Consider the following 21,706-nt stretch of genomic DNA (forward strand, 5'->3'; position numbering starts at 1 on the left):
TCAGCCTGGCCACTGGGGAATAAACCAACAGAAGGAAGACAGCTTCTCTGTGTGTGTCTCTGTCTCTGCCTCTCCCTGCAACTCTGCCTTTCAAATAAAGAAATAAACCTTAAAAAAATGACACAACTGTGCTCATCACACACCCCAGACAGCAGCCTTTCTCTGCAGTTAATTCTCAGTGTGTCACCGACCCTGGACACACCCTGTAGGCACAGACAATGATCATGCCTTTGGTTTTATGTTTTACTCAGAAAAACATTTCAACACCAATAGCCCGGGGTTGGGGAGGGAGGTATTGCGAGGAATGATTCATACACAGCATCAAATGAAGAGAGAGGACAGGGCCATTGAATGCCCTGAGCCCTGAAGTCACAATTCAGGGGACTGCAGTGTCTAGGGGGGCTGGGGTAGCCTTGATGATTTGGCAAAGGAAAGAAAAGGACCCTGGACTCATTTCTTTGAGAGCTTTGCTGCCCTGTGAGTTTCCCTGACTTGGAAGTCGGGAGAGCTGGTTCCGCAGCAGCTGGCCGGTCTCTGGGGTTGTTTCCTCACCTGTGGACAGGAAGGTAGCTCTGAGGGACCCTCTGACCCTCCCCCTGCAGTTCCCCAAGTTTGCTGTGATGCCCTGTGGCTCCCTGGCGATGCCTCATAGGCTCCCCCAGGCTAGGACAGGGACTTGAAAGCTTATCCAGCTTCATCAGCCGGTGCTGCGGCTCACTAGGCTAATCCTCCGCCTTGTGGCGCCAGCACACCGGGTTCTAGTCCCGGTCGGGGCTCCAGATTCTGTCCCGGTGGCCCCTCTTCCAGGCCAGCTCTCTGTTATGGCCAGGGAGTGCAGTGGAGGATGGCCCAAGTCCTTGGGCCCTGCACCCCATGGGAGACCAGGATAAGTACCTGGCTCCTGCCATCAGATCGGCGCGGTGCGCTGGTTGCAGCGCGCCAGCCGCGGCGGCCATTGGAAGGTGAACCAACGGCAAAGGAAGACCTTTCTCTCTGTCTCTCTCACTGTCCACTCTGCCTGTCCAAAAAAAAAAAAAAAAGCTTATCCAGCTTCAGTACCCTGTACACAGAGCCCTTGGGTCTCAGGGTCTGACCAGTGAGCAGTGACCGCCCCAGCCCTGCACTGGGCAGTAGGAGGTGTTCAGGGCAGGAGAGTTCCAGGTGCTGCAGCATCAGAGGCAGAGCTGGGCACCGTCATCTCTGCTGGACTAATTCCTAAGCCCAAATCCCAACATCACCCCTTTCCGTGGAAGTGCCTGGGTGTCCACAAGAGCCCCACAGTCGCCGCTGCCCCTCCTGATTCACCCCCCGTTTCTCGCTGCATGGTCTGGTGTCTGTGACGTTGAGGTTGAGGGGATTTAAAATGGAACAGGGCTGCTGAGGGAAGGGGCATGCACAGAGATACCCTCTGGTTGACAGGCTGCCACCCACCTGGCAGCACTAGCTATCTCAGGCACTCGGGAGCTTTGATTTTCTCCTTGGAAACATAGCTGGAGCCAGCGAGGAGACACATTAAGGAAATGTAGGCTCCCTATTAATGGGCTTGTTGGTGTTCTTCTGATAACGTGACCATGACCCTGAATGTCACTCCTCATGGGTTAGACTGTCAGATGGCCAGGTGTTTCATCTCACTCTCTGGCTGCACTCACAGATCAATGGCTCTCAGCCTCCAGATCACCTAGGGGGGTTTTGAAAATGCTGATGCTGTTGCCTTCCCAACCCCAGGTGGCTGGGGGGAGCTGCAGATGCCACAGGCTTGTTTACAGTCCCCCAGGGGATCCTCATGTGCCATGGAGTGCAGATCTGCATGATGAGCCTCTCACAGCAAGCGTGCTCTGTTCATTTGTGACACTGCCCACAGGAAATAGATTGGGAGCACCCTGGTTTCTCTAAGTTTGTTAGAGGTGGCCAATAGGACAGCTCAGACACTGAATTTCTAACGCTTAGTATGCACTTGAATGTCTGCTCAGTAAAAATTACATCTCCATGCCCCCATGTGGTGCATCAGTAATACTGCGCCTTTAAAACCTGAACACACTGCAGAGAAACCTTAGGCGTCGAGGCAGCACCTGCCTTTGCTCACTCAGATGCCTGCCCAGGGTAGCATTCATCCAGACGACTTAAAACACAAAGAGACGCCTACCCAGGTGTCTAAGTAAATGAACGCAGTGTGCGGGAGGCTATTGTTATGCAAGGTGGATGTGGCTCTGTACCAAGTAGGTTCTGTGTTCTAGGTGCACACACACAAAGGTTGGGTCCTTGCTCATCTTCGTACCCTGCTACAAGTGTGGTGTGGGTGTCCTGCCCCACCTCTCTCCTAATCTCCCAGGGAACTGAACCATCACCAAGATACCAACAACCAGCACTTGCCCGGCATCAGGCCCCGTTCTGGGGACACCCTCGTGTGATTTTGACTCTTCCTCCGTCCCCCCTCCAAGTGAGAGGGGTGGTGTTTTACCCTCCAGGGAGCCATCTCAGAGGCTGTGGTTTGCCCAAGCTGAAAGACACCGACAGACAGCCTCGGGACCAGAATCCCGGTCATCTGGCTTCACAGAGTCCGCTGTCCTCACTCCCACGCCCGCAGGAGCGTCTGGTCATGGGACAACACTGCTCCTCTTGATGCCACAAAGGAACAGGAAACAGCGCAGGCATTTGCATGCGAACCAGCGCTCCTGTGTGCCACTTTCCTGCTTTGCAGGCTGATCTCAGCTCCGGTTCTCCTCGCAGGGCTGGTTCCTTCTCTGGACTGAGAAGGACCATCCAGCCCCTGCCTGCCCCGGCCTTAGGGCATTTGTCAGCATCTTCGGTACTTGGCTCCCGCTGTATCCCCTCCATCTCTGCCTTCACCTGTTTCCATGCCCGTGTCTGAATTCCCCATGTCCTTGGGTTAGAAGCCCACCCTACTTCAGTATAATTTTAATTTTGTCTACAATGATCCTGTTTCCAAATAAAGTCACATGCTGAGGCACAAGGAGTTAAGATTCCAACAAGAACTTGGGGGAAGGGGACTGCAAAACCCCTCCCCATGCATTCCACCAACATCTCCTGAGAAGTGACCGTAGTTCTTGGGTGGCCTACACCCTGGCGTGTGCACTGACAGCCCAGTCGCGCGGAAGCCTGGAAGACGGAGCGTGTGTGGGGTGGCTGTAGATGCTGCCTGAACTCACAGGACTGCTGTGTGTCTCTGCGTAGAGAAGGGGGTGCCTCATGGAGCAGCTGACCCAGGTCTTGGGAAGACCCAACAAGTGGAGCTAGGAGAGAGGGCTTCACAGAGACAGGAATGGTAGGGCGACCACGTGGCCGGGAAGCACAAAGCGATGACTAGGAGGTGACATGTGACCCACCAGTCCCCAGGCTGCACTCTGCCTCATAGTGGTTCTGCCACACAGTGTGCTTGGCCCAGCCACAAAGGGCTGCTAGGCTGGGAAAGCTTATGGTGCCCTGCCCACCAGACACACTCATCACCCTCATGCTCATCACCCCTATCATTGCTGCCTTCCACTTTGAATTTAGTCTTCATGGCAAGGTGGCCTCATTGTGCAAGCTGTGTAGCTCGTGCCAGTGCCGGGAAATCACTGTCTCGGTTACTGGCACTATTGCCACTTACGCATTTTTTTAAAAAGAAAAGGATGAATTTATGGACTACCTTGGACTGCCCAGTGCTCTCAGTGGCCACTGAGCCCTTTCCAGTGAGGAGGGCTGACTTCCTTCCTGTCCAGTTTGGCCCCAGGTTGGCGGGTGTGCAGGAGCGTGGCGCATTGCCCATGCTGGCTTCCCTTGTCGGTGATGTCAGCTCCCAGTGCTGGTCCCTAGCCCCACCCAGCCTGGCCTTGCTCCCCCTAGAGACCTGGATTATCAAAGGCAGTAAAGACCAGGCCTGTTTCCTGAGCTTGCTGGGTATTTATAGTGTGTGAACATCAGCCCTGTGAGACAAGCATAAATCATGTCAGTTAGCGAGCCCGCCTCCTGGAAATGCGCTGATTAAAGGTCCGTGGTGCACATTTTCACACGTGGATGAGGAAGACCAGAGTCTTCCTGGGATGTCTAAGTAGTAGCAACTGCGCCCAAAGGGTAGCAGGGACCCTGTAACTCCTTGACCCGGGGTGTGCTGCCAGGGGCCGTGAGAAGTGTGAAATCAAGATCCCCTCACGTTCCACCCTCAGCTGCAGTGCCCCCATGCTGACCTTTGGGAGGCTCGCGCTCTGGGTCTGGGTTTTCTCCAGCCTCCCAGCTGCAGCTGAGCCTATCTCCTTCCCCCAGGGCGAGAGGAGAAGTCTGAGAATGCGTTGAAAGCCGGCACCTGCTGCGCCACGTGCAAGGAGTTCCACCAGGTGAAGCAGACGGTGCTGCAGCTGAAGCAGAAGGTACGTGCTGAGCTCGTGGGGTCGGGGATGGGCTGGGGGGAGGGCCTGCCTGGGATGGAGCGGAAGCATGTTTAGGAAAACCAGAAGGAAATAACCCCTCACCTGCCTTGCCCAGTGGCTGCAGGTGATCCAATTAGGTGTGGATGGGGGGCTTTGCCTACCCACCCAGCCCCAGAGCCGATCCCCTAAAAGACAACACAGTAGCATGCTCATCAGCCTTCTACACAGCGAGACACCAGGAAGGAAGTGGGTGTGGAGCTTCCCATTCCAGATCGGGTGGTTCTGTCGCGTTGGGCCATCTGGGGAGGCTGCAGTGGCAGAGCAGGTGTGGAGGTGGAGTCACCTGGCAGCCTCGGAAGCAGGAGAGGCTGCTAGCTGGGCATCTGTAACCTGCCCTCCGACCACTGCCTTCCGATGCCATGCCCCCAGAGCCCTAAGGAGCTTCCATGGGGCCCTGCCTCCTAAACACCACAGTTAAATTCTCATCACTCTTAGGACCATTGGCTCGTGATTTTGGGGACTCCACATCTGCCTGAATCCTATTCAAAACTCAGGCACAGCCCAGGGAAGGGAAGGGCTGGAGCCCTGAGGGGCCGGTACTGTGGTGCAGCAGGGTGAAGCCTCTGCTTGAGACACCAGTGTCCCCTATCACAGTGCTGATTCAAGTCTCCACTACCCTGCTTCTGATCCAGCTTCCTACGAATGCGCCCAGAAAGTCAACAGATCATGGCTCAAGGGCTTGGGCCCCTGCCACCCATATGGGAGACCCAGATGGGGCTCCTGGCTTCAGCTTGGCCCAACTCCAGCTGTCAGGGCCATTTGGATGGAAGATCAATCTCTGTCTCTCACCCTTTCAAATAAATGATAAATCTTTACCCAAAAAAGAAAAAAAGCAGCGTTAAGATCCCATGACTGGGGCCGACACCGTGGCTCACTTTGTTAATCCTCTGCCTGTGACACCGGCATCCCATGTGGGCACTGGGTTCTAGTCCCAGTTGCTCCTCTTCCAGCCCAGCTCTCTGCTGTGGCCCGGGAAGGCAGTGGAGGATGGTCCAAGTGCTTGGGCCCTGCACCTGCATGGGAGACCAGGAAGAGGCACCTGGCTCCTGGCTTTGGATTAGCGCAGTGCCAGCCGTGGCAGCCATTTGGGGAGTGAACCAGCAAAAGGAAGACTTTTCTCTCTGTCTCTCTCTCTCTCACTGTCTGTAATTCTACCTATCAAATAAAAAAAATAAAAATTAAAAAAAAAATCTGTTGAAATCTTTACTTAATGTACACTAAACTGATCTTCTGTTAAAAAAAAAAAAAAAAGAAACTATCAATTCCCAACTTGACTCTCACTGGGATTAAACATGACAATAGGTCTGATCTGATTTCATCATCATTTAAAAAAAAATCATCTATTATTTTTCACTTTATGTTTCTGTGTGGGAGCAAACTGTTGAAATCCTTACTTAAGGTATAATAAGCTGATCTTCTGTATACTAAGATAATCGAAAATGAATCTTGATGTGAATGGAAGGGGAGAGGGAGTGGGAAAGGGGAGGGTGGTGGGTGGGAGGGACGGTATGGGGGGGAAAGCCATTGTAACCCATGAGACGTACTTTGGAAATTTATATTCATTAAATAAAAGATAAAAAAAAAAATATCCCATGACAGCTATAAGCTAGGCTGAGCTGTGATTACTGCATGATTTCTCACATCGCAAATTTGCAGCCCGTGCTTCAGTTGCGCTCTGGGCACCTGGGGAGGCATGCTTGGGGGTCCCTCAGGTCGCCCCAGCTGAGAACTGACCTGATGTTGACAAGGCTCCTCCGAGTCCTGGTGGAATGGAACACTGGCTCTCACAAGTGGTTCTGCTGTGAGTGCACCCCACGATGGAGCTGGTGACCTGACTTCTTGAACCACCATCCTGGACCCAAGTGAACAACATTTATTCTACCTGCAGGCAGTTGATCTGTTAGTGTGTCGGGCAAGACAGAAGTTGCTCTGACGCTGATAAAATGTAAGCTTTCTGGTTTGTTTGTTTAATTTTTTCCACTCAAGGCTCTTAACACATCAAAGAGGTGTATCTAATCTGTTTAACTCTGGCGGTCAGTTACTCCAGAGGGCAGAGTGTGAGCACAGGACAGTATCTCTTTTCCATGTTCAACAAACATGCGGCCAGCCCCTAATGAGAACCACAGCTACCAGTTAAGCAAACAAGGCTGAGAAGAGAGAAGTGGTTTTGCAGGCCTCTCAGGCATTGTTGAAGATGTGATCAGCTTCAGCAGACAGAGGTGTTTATTTGACATATGGTCACGAGCAAAGCACGCATCTGACCCTAAATAGTTTGTGATCTAATGGGGACATGAAGCAAAAAAGTGTCCTTATGAATACAAAGCGATACGTAAGGATGTCTCACCCCAGGTTGAGCTTGGATTGATACTAGTATTTCTTGAACAAACCCAGGAAAGGGTTCCTGGAAGAAGCAGCAACTTCGCTTTTTATAGAGGTGGGGAACATCCCGTCCTCAGGCCATATAGGGCTTGCCAGGTCATCTGGTCTGGTCCTGCCAAGGCAACTGCAGCTGAGACTCAAAATTCAGTCTATAGCAGGCTGATTTTTAAGTTGATCATTTTGTATGGCCCACGAATGATGTTATAAATAACCAAACGGCCCTTGGCAGAAAAAAAGCTCCCCCACTCCTATGAAGTTTAGAGCTTAGGGGAGGTCTCCAGGCATGAAGCTGCCCTCCATCTCCTGCCCTATATGCAGTCTTCCAGCTCTGTGGGCAAGTGTCTCTCAGCCAGAGTAATCTTTAGGAACCGAGGAGCTAAGTTTCCCAGGAGTCAGTTGCTCAGTCCTTGTCTGACTTCCCTTGACCCTTTGCAATACATGATTTATGAGAAGAAGTAAAAGGAAGCTGGAAAACTTGTATCAAAATACCTGTCACTCCCCACTTACCCCCCCACACACACACACGTGCATACAGACCCTGCTGTAGAAATGCAGAAAAATCTACAGGGTGGTTTCAGTGTTTGAAAAATCTGTGCAGCTGGCTTGGACCAGAGGAGATCAGCGTATGCCAAAGGCTCCCTCCAAGTGCATTGCGGCAATTAGGAGCCGACGTTGACATGCAAGGAACACGGCGAGGAACAGTTCCTTTCCAAAGGCACCTGTTACGAGTGGCAATCTGTAGCTTATGGAACAGTTTTATATTTCCAATTGTAGTTCTTACATACCTTGTAAGAAAGATAATCACAGACATGTGACCCAGGGAGCCAGAGCTAAAACCTAGGTCTCTTCCTTCTGCTCCTGAACCAGTGTCTTGCTTGTCAGTTGAGTTTTGTTTCTGTTATTTATTTTTTATTTGCATGCATCTCATAAATACAACATTAAGAACATCGAGAAGAACCCAGTGGTTTTTAATGTCAGCTTACTAGTGCTGATGCCATCTGTTCTGTGCAGGAGTGAACATGGGACATGTGCCCAAATAAACACTGGCCAAGAAGTAGGTACCGGGTGTCCTGGGCCGCGGCCAACACCACAGGATAAAATGGTGTGTGAACGTGTTGGGCTGTGCCCTGAGTATGCAATCAGCTGACTGTGGGAAATGTTCCAGCTCAAATGCCCTGGGTTTGTCAACAGATAGTGTGTGAAGAAAAGAGAAATGAACCAGCAACCTGTTAGAGGAATTTAAAAGAGCTATCACTTTTCAAACAGACAAGACTAGACTGTAGTGTTTTGGCATGCACAGTTGGGCAGTGAGTTATCTTAACAGGATATGATTAATATAAAAGTCAAGATAGTGGTTGGTGATTTTGTGGGAGAAGGGGGAGGCTGAGCACTCAGAAGGGGGTTGGAGTGGCTGGCAAAGTTGTTTCTGTTGATTTAAGTCAACAAAGGTCCTTGCTGTCTAATAATATACTAAGGGGTATACACACACACACACAGATTCTGTACTTTATTTTCCAATAAAAACTGGGTTTTGTAAGATGATTTATTTGAAAGAGTTACAGAGAGAGTGAGGTCTTTTGTCCACTGGTTCACTCGTCCAGTGGCTGTAATGGCTAGGGCTGGGCCAGGCCAGAGCCAGGAGCTTCATCCTGGTCTCCCATGTGGGTGCAGGAGCCCAAGCACTTAGGTCGTCTTCCGCTGCCTCTCCAGGTACATCAGCAGAGAGCTGGATCGGAAGTGGAGCAGCCAGGTCTCAAACCAGAGCCCATATGGGATGCCAGCACTGCAGGCAGCAGCTTTACCTGCTCTGCCACAATGCCAGACCCACAATAAAAAGTTTTTAAAAATAGTATGTAAGCCCCAGGGCTTTGCCTTTACCTCCACCATTTTTCTACAGCGTGGGAGAAAGATGATTCGATGAAAGAGGGAGTTTGGGGGTAGATGCAACACTTGATTTAACTGATAGATGGATCTTGCTCCTGTTGAGCTCTGAAGACAATTCAGAACCTGCTGATTTTGTGAGACTGACTTGTGCTCCCGCTGCAGGGACTGCGTGATGGGGGGAGGGGGAGGTGGCCACAGGATTCCAGGGGGAAGGGAGGCTCCAGGAGGGGCTTGGGACTCTCTGGGCTCTGTGGGTGTGGTTGGCAGGCGTGCTCAGCCTCTATTTCTGGCTGCCTGGGAAGCAAGAGATCTCTCTGCCTATGATCCAGCAACCTCTCCCCACAGTGAGCATTTAGGGGAATCATGAACCATAAGTCAAGAACAACTGACTGAACACCTACTGTATCCCAGAGGGCTTGGGAATGAGATAGAAAACAGTGTGGGATAAAGCCCTGCCTTAATAAACTGTCTTACGGAGAAACCAAGCCAATGGTATAAGACAACGAATGATGGCCAAGTGGAGTGGGGCAGAGACTCAAGCTTGAGGAGTTAGAAGTCAGTGACGCTGCAGAGGGGAACAGATTTCGAAGCCCAGTGACGGCTCTTGCTCACCTTATCAAGAGATCACCTTGGATGTCAGGCAGATATGTGAGGCTAGTTTGTGGCTTCCTCTGCTGCCTTGAGCCAGTTGATCTCAGTAAAATGGGTCATCTCAGAACTGTTGGGAAGACCAACCCAAATTTCAGAGACTATAGATCACTTTGCAAGTACCATAATAAACTTGGGTAGAAGCATAGATTCCAGAAGCAGAATTCCAGCCATACCACTTGCTGGCTGTGTGACCTGGGGTAAGTTGCTTAACAACTTTGTGCATCAGTTTTATCAACTGAGGATAACAGTAATGCCTACCGTGTAGGGTTTTGATAATGATCACATAAATTTTTATAAAGAACTTAAAACCATGTCTGCCACCTATAAAGAACTTGGAAATGTTTATCAAATAAATAATTGACATTAATTATGAGCATACATCTTTAAAGGCAGCATCTCATTGATTAGTCCCAGCAGCTGTTAGGTAGACAGTCTGCTATGAAGGCTGATAGGAGATGATGATTCTTGTACCCCATTGTCAGGAAGTCAGTGGAAATAACTTTTTTTGCATTACTACTAAATTCTTCCTGAGCACCTGGCCTCCCACAAGCCCATGCTCTGCTGTGTTTATGCAACAAGTCAGGGCTCCTGCATGGCCGCCTCTCACCCATGAGTGCCCTCACTCCCACTCCTCCTGCTGATGCATGGAGGAACTCAGGGGCACCAGGGAATGGTTTACCCAGCGTGGGATCAGCCAGGACACTGAGGGCAACCTTCACAGGCTCAACTCCCGACAGGAGTGTCCCACATCTGAGTGCCTCCGTGCAACTCCCAGCTCTGGGTCCTGATTCCAGCTTCCTGCTAATGCAGACCCTGGGAGGTGGTAGTGCTGGCTCACGTAGTTGGATTCCTGCCATCCACATAGGAGACCTGGATTGAGTTCCCAGCATCAGACACCAGCCACGGAAGGCATTTGGGGAGTGAACCGGCAAATGGGAGTCAGTCTCTCTGTTTAAAAACCTAGCTCATGACTGGCCTTACCCAAGGATTCTAGAACTACCCCGAGGGCTCCTGAGCTTTGTGGAGGTGTGTGCTCAGAAGTCCCAACAGTGCTGGGGGGAAGGGATGCTTTGCATGGCAGCGTCGAAGCTGCCCTGGGTGTTGTATCTCTGTGAGCATCCTTGGCACCCTGAGCTGGAATGGATTCCAGTAGGCTTCATTGCAGATGGAACTCAAAGTGGGGAAACGCAGCCTGTTGAGGGGCCACCCTAGGCTCAGATAGGATCCTTGGCACCACTAAAGCAGAAGAGGGCCTCTTGACTCCGGGAGATCCTGACGATACTTTGCAAATGTGTGGGGAAGACAGGGCTCAGATTCAGTGTGTTCTTCACGTCTGGCAGTGAAGGTCCAGCAAAAGCCCTCTCATGCCACCTTGGCTTTGCCTTGTAGAAAAATCACAGGTGCTTTGTTAAGGGGCTCATGGAGTATAGGACCAGGCAATCGTTTTACAAAGGAGCTAGAAGAATTTGTTCTCCAGGAGATGTTTCAGGATAAGTTTGTTTGCTGAAGTACAAACTACATATGTGGGGAGTCTTCAGAGGACATGTGTATTATTTTAAAAACTATGCATGGATTTCAATTTTTTGCACCAAGATAAACTCCTAATTCCTCCTTTCCATGAGCTTTTCCAAGTGCCCTCGTGTTATCATGACATTTGCTTTTCATTAATATTGGATTTCTTCTGTTGGCAAGAATGTCTGCCTCTGTTACTAGGAAAAGTCATCAACTCTTAAAGCTGTATGGTGAGGGCCCCAAGCCCAGCAGCTGCCCAGCAGCAGAACGGGATCTGAGCCAGAGGTCAGCCTCTGAATCGTGTTTCCTAAAGGGGATGCTGAATGCAGTCGTTGCCAACGCCTCAGACCTCGGGGAGCACATGACATCCTCTCGGACAGCAGCCCTGCCAAGCCCGTAGCGTGCACCTGTAGTCTTTCACTGTCAGATGCCTGGGCTGTTGTGCAGTTTGTGCATTTTGTTGCCTCCTATGGGATCCCCACAAGCCTCTGCTGAGAGAGAGTCAGGGACTTGTGATCATCTTCACTGCATCTCCCTTTCTTGTGATCATCCCACGGCTCCATGCTGTGGTACTGTCAGGACATAAGCCCTATTCCCTGAGACTACCTTCCATAATGGAGACACACGCAGGCCCTGGACGCCCCGGGGTCCCCTGTGAGCATCCTTGGCTGTGCCTCACCGTGCTGCCTCAGAACTTGACTGGCATCTGCAGTCTCTTGAGAAAAAGAAGACGTCGCCGAGGAAGGAAACGGAGGTGACAAATGCTGACTTCCTCACAAAGGCAGGAAGTAAAGAAAACTCCAAGTTCAAATCAATATTCACTGGCAGATTTGTTTCTTTCCCCTAAAAGTCGTGATTCGGAGCGGAGGATGAACTCTGTACCGTTTTAGATGGACTGCTTCATACTGGGGTTGAACCCCACGGGGCAGTGGTTCCACGGCAGCCTGGCCACCTATGACTGTGTACAGACAGTAGGTGCCTCTTCCAAAAGCACAGGTCCCAAGATGGGCTTGGAGCCTGGTACCCGAGGGTGAGGTGGGGTCTATCATGTGCCTTGCTGAGCCTCCGTGACCCTGTGGCCCCCGAGCAGGGTTTTGTCCAGGATGTTGGAGGAACAAATGAAAGGGGCTTCAGAAAATCACAGCAATTGCTGCTCTCTACAGAGCTCCAGGCCCCAGAGGGAGTCCTCTGGGGGTTGCTCCTGCGCTAAGAAATGTGCTCCTCTCCACTTGATTTTGCTCCCCCAAATTTGCTTCCAGGAGGGAAGAGGCTGGAACTACCATGTACCAAGCACGCAGCATGCCCTATGTCCTGGGCTGGGCACTTGACACACATTTCCATACTTAGTCTTTACAGCCTCAGAGGTGGGCACTCCTGTTTGCTCTTACCCGTGAGGTAACAGGTGTTGCACACAGTTGGCCTGACTTCCATCTGTAGGTCATTGATGCAGGCGGTTCTCTGGCTTCCTCTGGATTAGAATGAGTTGCACAAGAGAACAAGCGAGGTTCCTGTGCCTTTCGGTGTGAGTCCCAGGAGCCACACCCGGTCACCTCTGTCCCATTCCATTCATTAGAAGTAAGTCGCTAAATCCAGCCCTTGTTTGAAGGGAGAATTGTCAAAGAACTGGCAGGCAGATTGTAAAAGCACTGCGGTCACCGTTGCCCTGTGTGCTCTAGGTGGGTTCTGAGGGTGTAGGTGAACCATCGGCCGCGTGCTGGGTCTCAGATCACACGTCGTAGCATTCCTCAATGGCAGTGACCAGATCCTGGTCACCGTTGTAGCCAAGAAACAGCACAGTGCTCGGCACATAGTAGGTTTTCAAGAGATGTTTGAGACCTAGATCGGCTAAATGACAACTGGAGAGCATGGGAAGGGGAGGTCTATTAGTGGTGGTCATGGTGGTCCTAGTGATGTCTACCAATCTAGGGCCCCTCTAGGTTCCAGCCAAGTGACCCCCTGCATGTTGCTATCGTAGGAAAGCTTCTAGGTTCAGAAAAAGAATCTCTAGAGTCCCTTTGAGCTGTTTTCAAGGGTTCTTCAAGTTCATGGCAAATGGAATTCAACAGTAAATTTATATGGTTGCAAAAAGCATTTGAAATCTTATTCATACAGGAAGTCATGAAAAAACTTGTGGAAAATTGGAAGAAAGCTATGCGTGGATTTCAAAAATTTTTTGCACCAAAATTTAACTTTTAATTCTGTTTTCCACAAACTTCTGAAGTACCCTCACGAGTGTGCACATGCTGTGTGCATGTGTGTATGTATGTGTGTACACGTGTACATGTGTGTGTGTTTATGCACCTGTGTTGGTGTCATGAGAACATTGTGCAGCCTCTGCCAACAGCACAGATGCAGAAGACCTCCCTGCGGCGGAGCCCTTGCTTCCTGACCAAGATCTCCTCTCCTCTTTACAGATTGCCCTGCTCCCCAACAATGCTGCTGACCTGGGCAAGTACATCACTGGCAACAAAGTGCTGGCCTCAAACGCCTACCTTCCAGGACCTCCCGGCCTGCCTGGGGGCCAGGGCCCTCCAGGTGAGTGCAGAAAGGTGCAGGAGGGTGACAGTCACCAGCAAAGACTACCACGAGCTTATGGTCACCGGGGGCTGGACAGGGCTGTCCAGCTTCCACTGATGAGACCTGAAGCAGGACTCTAGGCAGTGGCAGTTGCTGTCCTGCTGCATACCTGTGCACCCAGAAGCCTTGGGAATTGGGCCCTTAGAACCAATAGTAAAGTAGAAGACAAAGCTGATTGTCCTGGGATTGGGTGCAATTCTTAGAAATCACTTTAATTTTAAAGATAAACCAAAAATGATTTTATAATGCCATTCTGGAAGAGAATTAACATATACAGGAATGGAAGGGCATAGTGCACCCCAGTAGGCTCCCTGACCCAGAGCTAACTTGAGAACTGGCCTCATTTGCACTGCTCCCCAGTCATCCTTCCACCTCCCTGACTTGTTAACACAGGTACTTCTATGTTTATTGTTATATCTAGCTACATCATTGCCACTGTAAGCCTACTTTGAGACACAACTTGTAGGCAATGAACTATAACCACTTAGATTGCAGCTGAATGAATTTTGACAAATGTACTCACCCTTGTATCCAACACACTGTATCCGTATCAAGATGCAGAGGATTTCATCACCCCGGAGAGTTCCCTTGTGCCTATTTTCAGTCCATCTGCTTCCCCATCCCCAGCTTCAGGCAACCACTGGCCTGCCTTCTTCCACTACAGTGTCTCCTGTTCTGGAAGTGTGGGTCGATGGCATCTTTAGTGTGTATTTGTTTTTTTCTGGCTCCCTTCATTCAGTATACTGTTTAGGAGATTGGCTGCATTCATTTAAGGGCATTCCAAATGTCTTATCAGGAAATATACAATGAGAACTCTAAAAAAAAAAATCTCAAGGTGTTTTTATTTTGAGTCCCTCTATCATAGATAGGTAGATCACATTTTTTCACAACAGCAAAGGAAATGATAGTAGTGTTAGAAGATGCCTCAAGATATCTTGTCCCTGGTTGCCATTGCTCAACAGTGCACTAGGTGTTGTGAATGTCCTCCTGACATTCCAGTGAGAAAGACAACACAACCAGAGCACATGAGGGTGGAATTAAACAGTGTTCACGTGCACCCAGGGAAGTGTACAGAGCTTCCTTGCAGTGGGAGCTTAAGGGGAGAGAGCACTGTACCTGCGTTGGTTGGGATGGCATTTACTGTGGACATGGAGGACTGGGAGAGTTTGTCAGTGCTGAAATGACACAGGTGGGTTTCATTTGGAAAAAACAACAAGAAAGGCTCGGTGTGCTTCCCATAGGCTTAACACTTATGTGTTAAGTTCCTGCTTTCCATAAAACCCAGGTGGCCTGATACAGAGAATCAGGATGGTCCAGAAGTGCAGTCGGTTCTCTTGTTTATCCCCTTGGCCTCCGACGCCCTGGGTCGTATCTGGGGTTTCCTCCAGCAGGTGCCTCCCGCAGGCAGCTTCTTGCTGCCGCTAAATACAGTGAGGCCTCAGCTTACACACTGGGTTCCAGCACAGTGTTCTCCTGTCTCTCAGAGAAGCCTCTTGCTTTGCTTCCTTGGAGGATGAACTTCTCCAAGCCAATCTGTTTATCATGAAAGAGGGACACTGCAGGAACAGCGGGTCCACTGGCTGTCCTCTTTCCCAGTAAATGGCTTTCAGCCCTTCCTCCTCTTCCCTGCAGTGAGGTTTCTAACATGCTTTGAGCTGTCCAGGGTCCTTGCTGGAGTAGCCTGTGAGCCTGAATGAGCTTTTGTAGTGGATGAAGCACTGGGGTGGAGAAATTCCAGTCCTGGTTGCCTCTCACTGCTTGTATTTGTGAACCTCTCCATTGAGGTGCATCGGGACAGCTAGGAAGCTGGTAGGATTTCTCTCACCCTTAGGTAGAAGTCCAGTCCAAGGCCAGTAGTCAGTCCCACACTGAAGCACTAAAATGATTGGGATCCTTTAGTCTTGGTGGTAAGGGAAGGGTGGCTGCTGTTCTCCCATCCCCACTGCTGTGTATGAGGTACAGCCATGTGTATGTCCAAGTCCTGTGTTTTAAAGACTCCTTTTTAAAGTTAATTTAAAAAAGCGTTTATTTTGTTTATTTGAAAGGCAGAGTTACAGAGAGAGAGAGAGGGAGGGAGGGAGGTAGAGAGAGGTCTTCCATCTGATGGTTTACTCCCCAAGTGTCCGCAAGAACCATAGCTGGGCCAGGCCAAAGCCAGGAGCCAGGAGCTTCTTCTGGGTCTCCCTCACGAGTTCAGGGGCCCAAGGACTTGGGCCATCCTCCGCTGCTTTCCCAGGTGCATTATCAAGGAGATGGGTTGGAAGTGGAGCAGCCAGGACTCCAACCAGCGCCCGTATGGGACACTAGCACTGCAGGCCAGGGCTTTAACCCACTGCACCACAGTGCCAGTCCCTAAGACCCTGACATGCAGTGATTTCTGGAGTTCTGTTATTGGAGACACAATGTCCAGTTATAGGAGGAATCTGGCCCCCTTCCCAGATCAAACTCTGAGGATACACAAGAGGCCAGTGTTGAGACATGTGTGAATGGGACATGGGCTGCCTTTCCCTTAAGCTTAATATACAAACTAGGAAAAGCTTCTCTAAAAATGATGAGTCTGAATTCTTTATTTCCTTTCACATCCTGGAGCCTGAGAGTCAGGCTATCCTGTCACCATGCCCTGCCAGCAGTAGGAGCTAAGACTGAAAAGTGATTACTGTATGCATTTAAAGGAGACAAGAATGAGGAATAAGGACAGCAGTGCCATTGGCCCGGTCTCTTCAGTGCAATTAGCAAAAAACATTGACTGCAGCCTGCTGCGTGCCCTCACTCAGAGAATGCACTCATGAGGAAGATGCACTCAGTGTTCCCACAAGAGCTGCTGATTGGACGTGGGTTAAAACTCAAAGTACTTCCATATGCAAAAGAATGAAGTTGAGCTCTTACCGTATGTTCCATATAAAAATTAACTCAAGAGGATGGCATTGTAGCATAGAAAGTTAAGCTGCCACCTGCAACACCAGCATCCATATGAGCACTGGTTCAAGTCCTGACTGCTCCACTTCCAACCCATCTATCTACTCACGGCCTGGGAAGGCAACAAAATGGTCTACGTCCTTGGGCCCCTGCACCCAAGTGGGAGGCCTGGATGAAGCTCCGGACTCCTGGCTTTGGCCTGGCCTAGCCCTGGTCATCCCAACCACTGGGATGTGAACCAGTAGATGGAAAATATTCTCTCTCTCTCTCTCTCCCCTCCCAACCCCCATGTAGCTCTGCCTTTCCAAGAAATAAATCTTTCTTAAAAAATTAACTCATAGCTTGAAATTTTAACTGTGAGTCATAAAGCTAAGAAGAAAACATAGGAGCAAGATTCATGAATTTGCCCAATAGTTGTTTGGATGTGATCCCAAACCATAGATAATTTTAAAAAGGGTTACATTAAACTTAAAAAGTTCTGTGTAGCAAAGGGAAGAATCAACAGAGTGAAAAGGCAGCTTCCAAAGTGGGAGAAAATATGTGTGGTCATTTGTCTTACAAGAGATTAGTATCCAGAGTATAGAAAAAGTCTCGTGTAAGTCAAGGAAAAAAACAAACAATCTGACTCAGAGATACACTTCCATAGATACTCTTCCGAAGAATGCATGCAAATGGCCAACAAGTGTATTAAAAGATGGGCAACATAATCAGTCATTGGAGAAATGTAAAACAAAACTACAGTCAGAGGAGAGAGGAGAGAGAGGGGAAGGAGGGAGAGAGAGGAGAGATAGGAGAGAGGGACAGAGGGAGGGAGGGGGAGAGGGGAAGAGGGGAAAAGGGGGAAGGGGGGAGAGACAGAGAGGGAGAGGGAATATGAGTGAATATGACTCAGTATTGCCAGGGATGTGAAAACTTGGAATCCTTGTGTCCCATTGGTAGGATTATAAAATTGTACAGTTACTGTGGAAAACAGTATGGAGCTTCCTCAAAAAGTTAAAAAATATATGATCATGAGATCCAGTAATCCAGTAATTCTGACACATGTCACGCATGTATGAGCCCTGAGGGTGACGATCTAGTCAGACAGATGCTTATGTGACTCCATTTACGTCTAAAATAGTGAAATTCAGAGAGACAGTAGAATAATGGTTACCAGAGGCTGAGTGGAACAGGAGGTGGAGAAGAGTTCGTCAGTGGTAGCAGAGCTGGTTTTACAAGACAAGAAGGTTCTAGAGATCAACAATGTGAATGTCCTGAGCTGCACATTCAAAGATGCTTAAGAGTAAATTGTGTGTGTGATGTTGAAGATGTTCTTAGTGCCTGCTCCCTGACCCCTCGTCCCCCTCGGCTGACGTCCAAGGCCCAGTGTAGAATCGAGATGCTGCTGTCTAGACCCAGGTGCTGCCCCACAGTTTCCTCAGCTACAGCCCCGCAAAGAGCCAGCAAGGTGTCTTGCAGAGTACTCCCTGTATGACAGACATGCTGCCCCACACAGAAGTGGGGGGATATCCCCAGCCAAACCCAGGTGGCTGTCTACAACTCTGTGTGTGGATGAGGTAGGGGATAGCACTATGGTGGAGTGAGTAAAGTCACCATCTGCAGTGCCAGCATCCTATATGGACACTGGCTTGAGCCCTGGATGCTCCACTACCAACCCAGCTCCCTGCTAATGCACCTGGGATATCAGGAGAGAATGGCCCAAGTACTTCAGCCCCTGCACCCAGGTGGGAGACCCAGAAGAAGCTCCAGGCTCCTGGTTTCAGATTGGTCCAGCTCCAACTGGTGTAGCCATCTCTCTCTCTCTCTCTCAATCCACCTTTCAAATAAATGAAAGAGAAAATAAAACTGAGAATAATGCAAGAGAAGGTGGGCCCAAAGGAACCACCAATGGAAAAATATTAGTAAATGAGGAGTGTCCGTCTCTTCTCCACTACCCTCCTTGATGAGGTGCTCTAGCCATACTCTGCACACATACAAACATTTATCAAGCAGGCACAAAACAGTCCCACCACTTGTTCTTAATATATTCCCATTGCTTTGTTGATTTAGGAATTTGAAGAAGATTAACAACAACAACAAAAAGATCCTCAGTAAGAAACCTCAACCTCAGAGTCTCAGGGAATAAACCAGCAGGGGTTGAGGCGATCAGAACCAAACCAGGGGGCCCATATGCTCATCTCAGGGACAGCCTCCATCAGGCTCCAGTGAGCTGTGCCGCTGGTGGAATTGTGGCCCAGGTTTCAGTTCTTCCTGTTTTCAGATAGCCAGAAACTTAGATTTGTATGTGCTGTCTCATAGTTTTAAGCGTGGGGAATATCCAGAGGCTAATACTGTGTGTGAGCAGTGTCCATGTGCAGTGCGTACACACACACTGCAGTGATGCACACTGGCCTAAACAGGGGAAGGGCTGTCAGATGTTTCGGGAGATCTGTGCTCCGTGGAGACTACAGGGAGGTAGAGGCAGAGCGGGAGGGTGGTCTGCACCTGGTGGTGTGCTGTAGCATGATTTATCCGGGTAGGGTGGAGGCTGAGAAGTGCTTCAAGAGGCAGACAAGAGAGACCTGGGGTCCTGTGCTGAGTCTGACCTTTGTTCTATGTGCAAGTGAAAATCACTGCATGGTTTTCTTCTGCTGCTGGGATTTCCATTACACATATGTTATACACACATGTTGTCCCGCCTCTTCCAGGTACTGTTTTACTTGTCTGTCTGTCTCCCTCCCTCCCCTTCCCCTTCCCCCTCCCTCTCCCTCTCTCTCCCCATTTTGGATAACTTCCACTGACTAGGCTGGATGATTCTTTCCTCCATTCCTACAGTCTGCTGAGAAACCTGTCAAATTATCACCAATATTGTGTTCGTTTTTTTCCATTTGACAGTTCTCTTTAATTTCCATCTCCCTACTAAAATTCCCTATCTGTTCAGGGACATTGTGTTTTCCACTAGCACCTTTAACAAATTTTAGTTAACCATGGTTATTTTAAAGTCCTTGTCGGATAACTCTGACTTCTAGGTCACCTTGGAGTCTGATTGTTCTATCGCTTGACCCTGGTTTACTCTTTGTTTTGCTTTTTTATATGCCTCAAAATTGATTCAAAGCACGATGTCATTTATAAAGGAACAGTGCAGATTGAGGTACTCACTAGTGACTCTCAGAGGTGGGTATCTTCTCTCTTTGCCAAGCCACCAGCACAGGGAGTTAAGTCGGTGTAAAGAAGAATTGAGCTGGTTTAGGTTTATTGACCTTCAGTGCTTTGTAGTCTTCAGATTTTCCAATTTCTCCAGTGGGGAGACACCATTACCACATGCTAGTGGGGGTGAGGGTGCTGATGGTTTTTTCTTGGTGTGTGTACTCCACGTCAGGCTTCAAGCAGCTCCTGCACACCCGTGCTGCACAGGGGCTGTCTCTGCACACTCCTGCCCTTCCCCAGGTGCTAGGCAGCCCTTATTCTACTAGGCTAGAGCTGTGGGAGGAGGGAGTGTTTTAGTTTCCGGCTGCGGTGCTAAGCATAATGTGCATCTGAGCTTGGAGTGAGATGATCTTCCACAGGCTCACCCGCCCCGCATACCTTGGATCTGAGGTCAGTGTTGCTTAGCCCTCCCCCAGGAGCAGTGGGTACGTGGGTCCTGCAAGAGAGACGTTTTGCTCCCCACCTCAGTGGCTTGGGGCTTTTGCCACAAAGGATTAAAAGTAGGGAAGCTACACGGTCAGAATTACTGTAGAAATAATGTTTATGGGGAAGCGTGAAGAATGCTTCCAGAGTGAACAAGATTGGCAGGAGGCAAAGGGAGTCATTTTTAAGGAAGCGTTGAAGCAAATATAAGAAATACACATTTTTTGAGTGCTAACTGTGGTGAGGTACCATATGAAGTGGTATGTGTATGTCTAAAATCTCCTTTTATTTATTTTCATTTTATTTACAAAAGATCTTCTATTTTCTGGTTCCCCCTCAAATAATTGTATCAGTCACCAGGCCAACACCAGGAGCCCAGAACTCAATTCCAGTCTCCCGTGTGGGTGGCCAGGACCTAAGCACTTGAGCCCTACCTGCTCCTCCCCAAGCCCACCCATAGGGTGTGTTAGAAGAAAACCAGACCGGCCGGCACCGCGGCTCACTAGGCTAATCCTCCGCCTAGCGGCGCCGGCACACCGGGTTCTAGTCCTGGTCGGGGTGCCGGATTCTGTCCCGGTTGCCCCTCTTCCAGGCCAGCCCTCTGCTGTGGCCAGGGAGTGCAGTGGAGGATGGCCCAGGTGCTTGGGCCCTGCACTGCATGGGAGACCAGGAAAAGCACCTGGCTCCTGGCTCCTGACATCGGATCAGCGCGGTGTGCCGGCCGCAGCGCGCCAGCCGCGGTGGCCATTGGAGGGTGAACCAACGGCAAAGGAAGACCTTTCTCTCTGTCTCTCTCACTGTCCACTCTGCCTGTCAAAAAATAAAAATTAAAAAATTAAAAAAAAGAAGGAAACCAGAATGTAGAGTTAGAAACATACCAGGGGATTCCAATTCAATCCCATCAAGGTGGCATGTACCAATGCCATCTCACTAGTCCAAGGGATCAATTTCAGTTCACAATTGATCATAATGATAGGACTAAGAGCCAAAGGGATCACATAAACAAGACTAGTGTCTGAAAATACTAACTGATAGAATAAAAAAGGGAGAGAACCATCCAACATGGGAAGCAGGATACACAGCAGACTCATAGAATGGCAGATGTCCTAAACAGCACTCTGGCCTCAGAATCAGCCCTTAAGGCATTGGGATCTGGCTGAAAAGCCCATGAGAGTATTTCAGGCATGGAAAGCCAAGACACTCTGTCAAAAAAAAAAAAAAAACTAAATGAAAGATCTCCACGAGTGAGATCCCAGTGGAAAGAACAGGTCATCAAAGAAGGAGGTACCTTTCTCTGAAGGGAGGAGAGAACTTCCACTTTGACTACGACCTTGTCTAAATATGATCAGAGTTGGTGAACTCAAAAGGCTTCCATAGCCTTGGCAACGCATGACAAGAGCCTAGGGTGATTACTGACACCATAAACAAGAGTGTCAATTTGTTAAGTCAACAACAGGAGTTACTGTGCACTTACTCCTCATGTAGGAACTCTGTCCTTAATGTGCTGTACATTGTGATTTAATGCTATAACTAGTACTGAAACAGTATTTTTTCACTTTGTGTTTCTATGTGAGTCCAAACTGTTGAAATCTTTACTTAATATATGCTAAACTGATCTTCTGTATATAAAGAGAATTGAAAATGAATCTTGATGTGAATGGAAGGGGAGAGGGAGCAGAAAAGGGGAGGGTTGCGGGTGGGAGGGAAGTTATGGGGGAGGGAAGCCATTGTAACCCATAAGCTGTACTTTGGAA

The 21,706-nt window shown here is 49.4% G+C and overlaps 1 protein-coding gene across 5 annotated transcripts in view; it reads left to right on the forward strand.

Annotated features, from left to right (window-relative positions):
• The window catches only part of CCBE1 (collagen and calcium binding EGF domains 1), a 251,702-nt gene that overhangs the window by 221,632 nt on the left and 8,364 nt on the right, over positions 1-21,706 (forward strand). For 4 of the 5 annotated variants that reach the window (XM_008261421.5, XM_089305029.1, XM_089305028.1 and 1 more), the window contains 2 exons: positions 4,261-4,364; positions 13,265-13,385. In XM_008261421.5, coding sequence (XP_008259643.3) covers positions 4,261-4,364; positions 13,265-13,385 — 225 coding nt within the window. Of the gene's footprint in view, positions 1-2,438; positions 2,957-4,260; positions 4,365-13,264; positions 13,386-21,706 lie in introns of those variants that run through there. The other variant, XM_089305030.1, reaches the window with a different exon arrangement.

The sequence above is a fragment of the Oryctolagus cuniculus genome, chromosome 10 (assembly GCF_051225735.1).
Source record: "Oryctolagus cuniculus isolate XC-2025 breed Fujian yellow rabbit chromosome 10, ASM5122573v1, whole genome shotgun sequence".
Taxonomy (NCBI): domain Eukaryota; kingdom Metazoa; phylum Chordata; class Mammalia; order Lagomorpha; family Leporidae; genus Oryctolagus; species Oryctolagus cuniculus.